Source organism: Pundamilia nyererei, unplaced genomic scaffold (genome assembly GCF_000239375.1).
Source record: "Pundamilia nyererei isolate P.nyererei 1_Seehausen unplaced genomic scaffold, PunNye1.0 scaffold00068, whole genome shotgun sequence".
Classification (NCBI taxonomy): domain Eukaryota; kingdom Metazoa; phylum Chordata; class Actinopteri; order Cichliformes; family Cichlidae; genus Pundamilia; species Pundamilia nyererei.
In genome coordinates, this window is record NW_005187469.1 from 1,691,931 (window position 1) to 1,700,528 (window position 8,598).

Here is an 8,598-nt window from a genome sequence, read left to right on the forward strand (position 1 = left end):
TTATTGTTACGGTTATTTAAAAGAATAGTTTTAGAGAAAAATGTTGTGTTGGGTGGTCATAATCTGATATTTTGCTAATCTCTACACTAGGTACTGATGTTACCTGTGAAAATCAAACTAATGTAGAAGACAGTTTGAAGAAGATCAACTTTGGTAAACATCATGGGGATAAAAGCCCTCTAATAGTCACAAATAAATGCTTATTAAATATTGTGCACACATAATTTGTCAGGTTTTATAAATGCCACATAATAATTAAATAAAGCTGCCAGAAATATGGATAAAATTTTACAGTGTGCAAATAAGCACGAACTATATACACTACCAATCAAAAGTTTGGACACACCTTCTCATTTAATGGTTTGTCTTTATTTTTACTACTTTCTACATTGTCGTCGTCATCATAGTTTATGTATATATCACCTTAAAAACGCGCAAGGCTTACCAAAGTGCTGAATAACAGAAATATAAGAGATACAATAGGAATAATAAATACAATAAAATAATAAACATTGTAAAAACAATAAAATATAAGTAAATACAAGTCAGAGTCAAAAGCCAGTGAATAAAAATGTGTTTTTAATCTGAATTTAAAAACCAGCACTGATGTTGATTGACTAATGTGAAGAGGAAGATTAGATTGTAGATACATACTGAAGATATCAAATATATGAAGCAAGATATATGGAAGAATGTAGGCAAGAAAAAAAATGATAAAGAACTTGATGTAAGTTTTAGATTGCTGAAAGAAGCCACCCTTTGCTTTGTTGACAGTGCTGCTAACCCTTGGCCTTCTCTTACTTAGCTTTATGATCACCTGAAATAGTTTTCACTTCACAGGTGTGCCTTGTTTGGGTTCATTTGTGGAATTTCTTACCTTCTTAATGGGGTTGCGACCATCAGTTATCTTGTGCAGAAGTCAGTTTGGTACACAACTGACAGCCTATTAGAATTCATGCTATAGCAAGGACCAATCAGCTAAGTAAAGAGAATCGACAGTCCATCATTACTTTAAGAACTGAAAATAAGTCAGTTATTAATTTGTTAAAACTTTGAATGTGTCCCCAAGTGCAGTCACAATACCATACCATACACTTTGCGTTTAGTTGGACCAGCATTTATTTTTCAACAGGACAATGACCCCAAGCACACCTCCAGGCTGTGTAAGGGCTATTTGACCAAGAAGGAGAATGATGGAGTGCTGCCCCAGATGGCCTGGCCTCCACAGTCACCTGATCTGAACCCAGTCGAAGAGATGGACCGCAGAGTGAAGGCAAAGGGGCCAACAAGTGCTCAGCATCTTTGGTAACTCTGTTGGAAAACCATTTCAGGTGACTACCACATGAAGCTCATCGAGAGAATGCCAAGAGTGTGCAAGTTATCAAAGCAAAGGGTGGCTATTTTGAAAAATCAAAAATATATAACACATTTTGAGTTATTTAACCCTTTTTGTTTACTACATAATTCCATATGTGTTCATTCATAATTTTGATGCCTTCAGTGAGACTACAATGTAAATATTCATGTAAATAAAGAAAAACCATTAAATGAGAAGATGTGCCCAAACTTTTACCTGGTAGTGTATACTTTCATACATTTATGCAATACATTCAGTTTAAAATTATGTTTTTATCATGCTCTGCTTATGTTTCAAGTGTTGGTAAGCTCTCTAAAAATATCAGCTTTGCAGGATTCTATGAATAAGGAGCGAGAAGAGCAGAAGAGGCAACTCGATTATATTGGTGAATACACATGTTTCCATTAGTTATCAGAAAACTGGCAATGTATGTAACAGCTCGTCTCTCTTATCTTATGGCAGCTTCACAGCTGAATTTCCTGACAAAAGAGAGAGAAGAGTTGAAGAGGAAGCTAGTGGACTTTGGTAAGTGTGAGCATGAAACTCATACTCATACTCATAACATGATCATATCGTTTTCTCGCTGCCAGGATTGCACAACCAGTTATTGGGTATAGGTGAAAATGCTCTTTATGATTTCCTTACTGTACTGCCTTATGCAGAATTTTCTGTTCTCATTTTAGTCATTGCTGACATCGCTGTTGGGTTTTGTTTAGTTTCTGTTCTTCTAAGTCACGTCTGTTTTTGTATTTCATCTTTCTATGTTCCGTGGTTTCCCTCCTATCTTCCCTCTGTGTCAGGTTCATTTTATTTTCCCAGTTCTGTTGTTTCTACGTGTTGTGTTGTGTTGTGTTTACTTCCCCATCTCATTATATCAGTTGTGCCACCTATCCCCTCGTTATCAGCAAGATATATTGTGTCTGTCTCCCTCTGTCTATTGTGGCACCATCCCTCAGCTCTCACATCTGTGTGTACACTAGCTCTTTACCTCCCTCCTCCAGGTATCTTCTAGTGCTTTTGATCTTGTGTAGTTTGGGCTTTCATCAATAAATGTTCATTTTAAGTTTACTCCTTCCTTCTGTGTCTCCGCATTTTGGTTCCACAAATAACCAGCTCAAACAACAACACATGACAGGGGATATACCCATTCACAGCACTATACACTATATACACAATACCAAACAAACACATTCAAATGAAAACTATGTTGTATCTTTTAACATTTGACACTTATTTCACAGGTGTTATTTCGGTTTGTACAATACTGTAACTACAGTTCATTCTTTCTTCTCATGAAAGCTCACTATGCGCAACAAGGTTGGCTGTATTTCAACGGCAGTTTCTATTATATTTCTTCAATCACGAAAACTTGGCAAGACAGTAGAGATGACTGTTTGCAGAGAGGCGCAGTCTTGGCGATCATCAGCAACACAGAAGAACAGGTATGTTCATTTATGATATAATTAGATAACAGAGTGAAACATTTAAGTAAAACAAAAATGTGTGTGACATCATTTCAATGGTTGATTGCTGCATGTTTATGTTTATGTGTAAGGAATTCATAAGGCTGCAGCAGAAGGTAATGTGGATTGGACTGACTGACAGAGAGACAGAAGGAGTTTGGAAATGGGTGGATGAGACTCCATTGACGGCAAGGTTTCCACTTTAAAAATTAATCAAATTAAATAATTCCTCTATTATGTTTAGATTGTAAATATCATGAAATTGTTGATTTTAAGTTGTTTCTAATTTGCATGTGTTTGTGTTGCGATTTTGTCCTCTTTATCTTTCAGCTTCTGGTACTCTGGGGAACCCAACAATTTTAAACACAGAAATGAAGATTGTGTAGTAATAAATCACTACTATGATTATGAAAACAACTGGAATGATGCTGCATGTGAAAACCTAAACTTTTGGCTCTGTGAAAAAGACATGTGAAACATGTGGGTTACAGTTTTGCTTTGTTCCTGCTAAATAGTTTTAATAAAATATCCTGCATTAAAAAAGTCTAAAATGTGAATGTTCCCCTTTAAGCCCTTTGTGAAACAGTAAAAGTAAAGATCTGTGTATTGTTATATCTCACTCAAGTGTTCATACAGGTTAATCAGGACTTAACAATTAACAGATCTTTGGGGCCTACTTTCCAGGCCACTAAATCTTAACCCAGTTAAATACCAAGTGCACAGATTATAGAGAAGAACTGCTGATAGCAGGTGTGTGATTTGTTTTTGACTGCAAAGCCACCCTGGCAAGTACATATTCAGTGGACGCAGGATTGACATACAGGGGACCCTGGTCCCCCAACTAAAATACTATGAAGTATGTTTATACAGTGTAGCCATGTCAAAAACTGTTTTTACAAATGAACTCATTCTCGCAGCTGGAAATACTCTGATTTAAGCCTTGCAGAAGCCAGAAAACATAAACTCACTGTAAATTAATTTGACAATTTTCTGCCATATTTTTATGTGGTGCAACTCGGACATTACATGGTTTTTATTAAAAGTTTAAACTTGGGAATATATTTTCCTCGATGTGGCCTCTAAGATAAAATGACTTTGAAACCTCTTGCATAGAGGAACCAGGGACCATAACAAAAACTGGCTCAACTAACAAACCATAACTTAAGATAGAACTACAGCAAAGCAGGAAGCTATGTGCTTAAAACTGCAGATGCTGTCAAAAATGAAAGAAAGATAAGGAGGTTCGCTATATCCAACAAGGATGGATATACTTCAAACACAGTTTATATTACGTTTCATCTACTGAATACACCTGGAATGACAGCAGAGAGGACTGTCTGCAGAGAGGGGCAGACCTGGTGATTATCATCAGCAGAGAGGAACAGGTACAGTATATAGGAGCAAAATCTGTTTCTGAGACACAAAGACAAAAGTGTCTCAGTATTTCTATATAAGAGAAAAGTCCTGGAATGATGTACCATGTGACAGTAAAAAAGTCTGGATTTGTGAAAAAAATGTAGAGATAATTTAACCCACCAGAAAAGATGTAAGATGTAAAATCATGACAAATATATGTAGTCATATAATATCACCATTGATTTCAGTTAGTCAGCTGATTTTAAGTGAAAGCAGAGAGGCAGAAGAAAAGACAACTAACATAATACTTTGTTTATAAAGTTGGTGTGCAGGCTGTTGTCTCTATATATTATATAATCTTATATAAAGCTTCTCCAGCTTTTCTCAACATATTCCAGAAAAAAACCTGAGTGCCATAAACATGTGGACTGATCTGTGTGAGGGAGGAGGGAGGTAGTGACGTGGCATTTCAAACCATATAGTTTTATCCTTCCGCACTGAGTAGTAAAATCTCCATCTTACTTACTTTTTTTTTTTTTTAATTTAAGACAACTCAAATGACCAGAGCTGATCAGCTTTTTGAATGAAAAGTACTAGTAACTTACTTAAACTGAGTTCTAAAAACAAGTTGATAAAAACTCAGTCTACTTGATATTTTTAGTTAAACACATTATTAGATTTTACAGTGTGAAAAGAATTTAGATAATGTTCAAATTTTCATTTAAAAATATATATCTTTACCTAAATGTGAATAGATTTTGCCACAATTAAACAAATATGTAGGACTACTTTCTTCCATTTGCCTAATATCACTAAAATTAGAAACATCTGGTCTCAAAGTGACACTGAAAAATTCTATAGAGTCTAGTGTCCTACTTTAGATTTTTGCATTTTCTTTTTAGTGTTCTGACTATTTAGTAGGTTCTCGCCCCTGTGTCCTCTCCTTGTATCTGTGAGTTCCCTTGACTAGTTTCTCCTCCTTGTGTTTAATTTCCATTTTTTCCCCAGCCCGTTATGTCTGTGCTCTCCTCGTGTTCTCTCTCCCCCTCTGCGTACTTCCTGTTTTACTTAGTCTCCCATCAGTGTACGTCCTGTCGTGTTTTCTCCTGCCCTGTCTTGATAAGATTATCAGTGTCACCTGTGTTCCCCGTTTGCTCCCACATCCCTTGTTATCCTTCTGTGTATTCATGTCTGCGTCTCCCTCATTTCTGTCGCGTCCTCCCTCATAGCTGTGTGTGATTCTCCCCGTGTCTCCTAGTGCATATTATAATTAGTTTTTCCCAGTTTAATTTTGTATTGTTTATATTGCCTGTTTCCCAGCAATAAAGGTGTGCTTTTTAGTGATGGGCAGATGAAGCTTCATGAAGCACTGAAGCTTTTCATCCAATTGGTTCACCCCAGCGCAAAACTTCTTGAAGCTTCATTTGCTCTAGTAGGACATCTACTGGACGTCAAAATATTAGTTGGCATGAATTTGAAGAGTGTGGCCTTTTGCACACAGCCTGTAAATGTCAACAACAAAAGGAGTGTGTAAAACATGTATATTGTAGTGATGGCAGTATACTGTGTATATTTATACTGCCAGTATGGAAAATGATCATTTGGAAATGCTTAAAATGGAAATGATCATTTACTGTGAGGTGAGGTGTGATTGGTGTGCCGACAGTAGTTGTGCTTTTGTAACGTTGAGGTATGGACAGCTACACACTGAGGCGTCAGTCCTGCCTGTTCACATTTTATTCTGTAAAAACTAAATGTTCACTGTTTTTATGACCTTTTTAGTGGGGAGAACATAGCTAGGATTTAATGATTTAACAAATCTTTTGAATCCTTTGTCCTCCACATTGCTAAATAGCTGGGAGTCCTCGATCACCATGCTAACCAGGTCTTCATCTATTTGAGATTGTTCTCCTGAGGAAAGACAATAAAGACAAAGCACAAATATAAATATCACACACGTAACTTATAACAGTTGTATAATATTGTTATATCATTTAGCAACATTACTGCATGCTATATTATCATGGCATTTGATGGCTCACCTGGTCTTGCTCCACAATCGGCGTCCCCCTTATTCTCATGCAAAGCTCTGTAGTGCCTAAGCATGGATGAGGTGTTGTTGTTATATCCCAGCTCCCTGGCACATAGCAAACACTTCACCTTGTACAAAAGTAAAGACAGCTTAACATAAATTGTATCGCACCATCAGTATTATGAAAATACATCTTCTGTAGAAATTTACATACCTTGTTGGGAGGAATAAGATCAAAATGTTCCCACACAGGGGAGGACATCCTCCTCTTCTTAGCTGCCTCCATTCTCTCCTGACTTTCTCTCCTCACTCTCATAAACCTCCAAACTGTCTCCAAACTGTCTCCAAACTCTCACTAACCGCAACTCTCCATCAAACACCTACATTTTTGAATGAAGTCTGAGGGGTTTGTATCGCTGTCATATCTCGCGGCAAAGTTCGAACCACTTCATAAACCAGTCACGTGGTACAGCCGGGCAGCGAGGCTTCGGACGTCATCATTTTCAGCTCCTCCCATAAATGAAGCAAGCCTCGATACGCGCATCGCGGAAACGCCCCCTCCATTACTCGACACAAGCTTCGAAGCCTCGATACAGAACATCACATCACTAGTGCTTTTGAGTTTAAGTTCCGTTCCCGTGAGTTTGTGTTTGGTTCCAATTCCTGCTTGCCACACAGCCATAACGTGACAGTGGACACATTCCCAGAACTCTCAGTTATCCGTTATTTTTGGCTGTATTCATTTTCCCTTTAATTCTGACAAGCTTCCATTTTCCTGCCACTGATAAGTGCATGACACTGCTACCAGCATGCTTCTCCAGAGGAATGGCATCACAAAGGTAATTTCTTTTAAACGCTTCTAGATTCAGATCCAGATTAAGTTTTACAACTTCCAGTATGACTGTTATGTACTGGTTACTTAAAGTGGCTACTGTCCACTGCACTCTAGTCCCAAGGCTCTATTGGTCCGGCTTATAAAGTGCTTTTAACATACGGCAGGTTGTCTAAACTGTACAGGGGAATTCAGTTAGAGAGACCATTACGCTGCTGGTCACCTTTCTGACCGATAATCTCTTGTTTGATGGTTTGTTTGTTTTTTTGTTTTTTTGTTTGTGTTTTCCTTGATTCTATACTTCTTCCTTTTTTCTCCCATGATTGAAACCAGTGTGCTGTTAAGAATGTTCAAAGCTTTATAAAAAGATATATAAACCCTTGACCTGCTGTTTCCCACCTCAAAACAATAACAGAAGTCACAGAATTTCTCTCACCAATTTTAAGAAACTCACCAATTTTTCCAAGGATTTCCTTTTGCCGCAGATGCCCAAGCAAATTTTATATTTAACTGGTCATTTTAATTACTGACCTTGAATTGCTTATACTGATGTAGCCAATGCTAAGGTAGCATGATGAGTGGTGATTTTGTCTGTGTGTGAATTAATCCTACTGTCTTTCCAGTTTTAATATCTTAATATATTCCAAATGACTGAAGACAAACGCTTGAACGTTAGACCAGTTTTACCATCATTGTAAGTAAGGTTTGGTTTCTCTTTCACTGGATTTTATTTTTGAGTGACTGTATGTGTAAATAGTTGCCTGTGTATTATAGACAATTCATATTGAAAAAATACTTATATAAGATCAGAATCGACAGTATATAGAGATTATATAGATTTCCAGGTGGATATTACATTCAAAAGATCAAAAGATAAGTAAAGGAAAATTGAAATGAGATTATTGAGATGCACAAAGACACATTTATGCACCCTTCTATAACATTTAATCATTATTTTTAATGTAATGTGGAATTGTAAATAGATATCATCACTTAAATACATTTTGACACTTGGATCACTTATGTAAGAAATCCTTGACATTCACCACATGTTATAAAGACTTCATATATTTGTCACAGGAATTAGCTGCATCAGCTATCAGCTGCCATAAAGGGTAACTTTCAGCTTTTAATATTCTGCTATTGTCTCTTATTTACACGTTTCTTTTTTCCCCTCACAGGTTCTAATAGAGAGCACTGAAAATAACTAAAAGGCATCATAGACTGTTATGGAACTGCTCAATGTGACGTTTCCCCCTGTTTTTTCTGTGACTTTCATTTTGCATTCTGACCTTGCTTTGTAAAACAGGGTTGAAACTCCTTTTGCGGTTGTGCTGTATGTTGTGCCCAAAAGCCCGTAAAATATAAGCTGTTTTTACTCAGGTTTTAACATTCCAGCTTTTTAGTACAAAGTTCACATGATGTCCGGTTGTGCCAATAAGTAACTGTCCACAGAAATCACTGCGAGGTAGTGAGTAGATGTCCTGTACCTGCCTCCTGCACATTCTACCAAGGCAGCTGTCTCTTACTTGAAGTAAAGGGAGTAGTTGGGTACTGA

The 8,598-nt window shown here is 37.1% G+C and overlaps 1 protein-coding gene and 1 long non-coding RNA gene across 2 annotated transcripts in view; both read left to right on the forward strand.

The window, feature by feature from the left end:
- LOC102195405 (CD209 antigen-like protein E) overlaps nucleotides 1–3,349 on the forward strand; it is a 3,764-nt gene extending 415 nt beyond the window's left edge. The window contains exons 2-7 of the mRNA XM_005736333.1: nucleotides 91–153; nucleotides 1,683–1,742; nucleotides 1,820–1,882; nucleotides 2,657–2,799; nucleotides 2,913–3,013; nucleotides 3,151–3,349. Of these exons, the coding sequence (XP_005736390.1) occupies nucleotides 91–153; nucleotides 1,683–1,742; nucleotides 1,820–1,882; nucleotides 2,657–2,799; nucleotides 2,913–3,013; nucleotides 3,151–3,295 (575 nt within the window). The 3' untranslated portion in view covers nucleotides 3,296–3,349. The remainder of the gene's footprint in view (nucleotides 1–90; nucleotides 154–1,682; nucleotides 1,743–1,819; nucleotides 1,883–2,656; nucleotides 2,800–2,912; nucleotides 3,014–3,150) is intronic.
- A 3,438-nt stretch (nucleotides 3,350–6,787) lies between these two features.
- The window catches only part of LOC102202791 (uncharacterized), a 6,998-nt gene continuing 5,187 nt past the window's right edge, over nucleotides 6,788–8,598 (forward strand). The window contains exon 1 of the long non-coding RNA XR_311822.1: nucleotides 6,788–7,047. This is a non-coding gene — a long non-coding RNA (uncharacterized LOC102202791). The remainder of the gene's footprint in view (nucleotides 7,048–8,598) is intronic.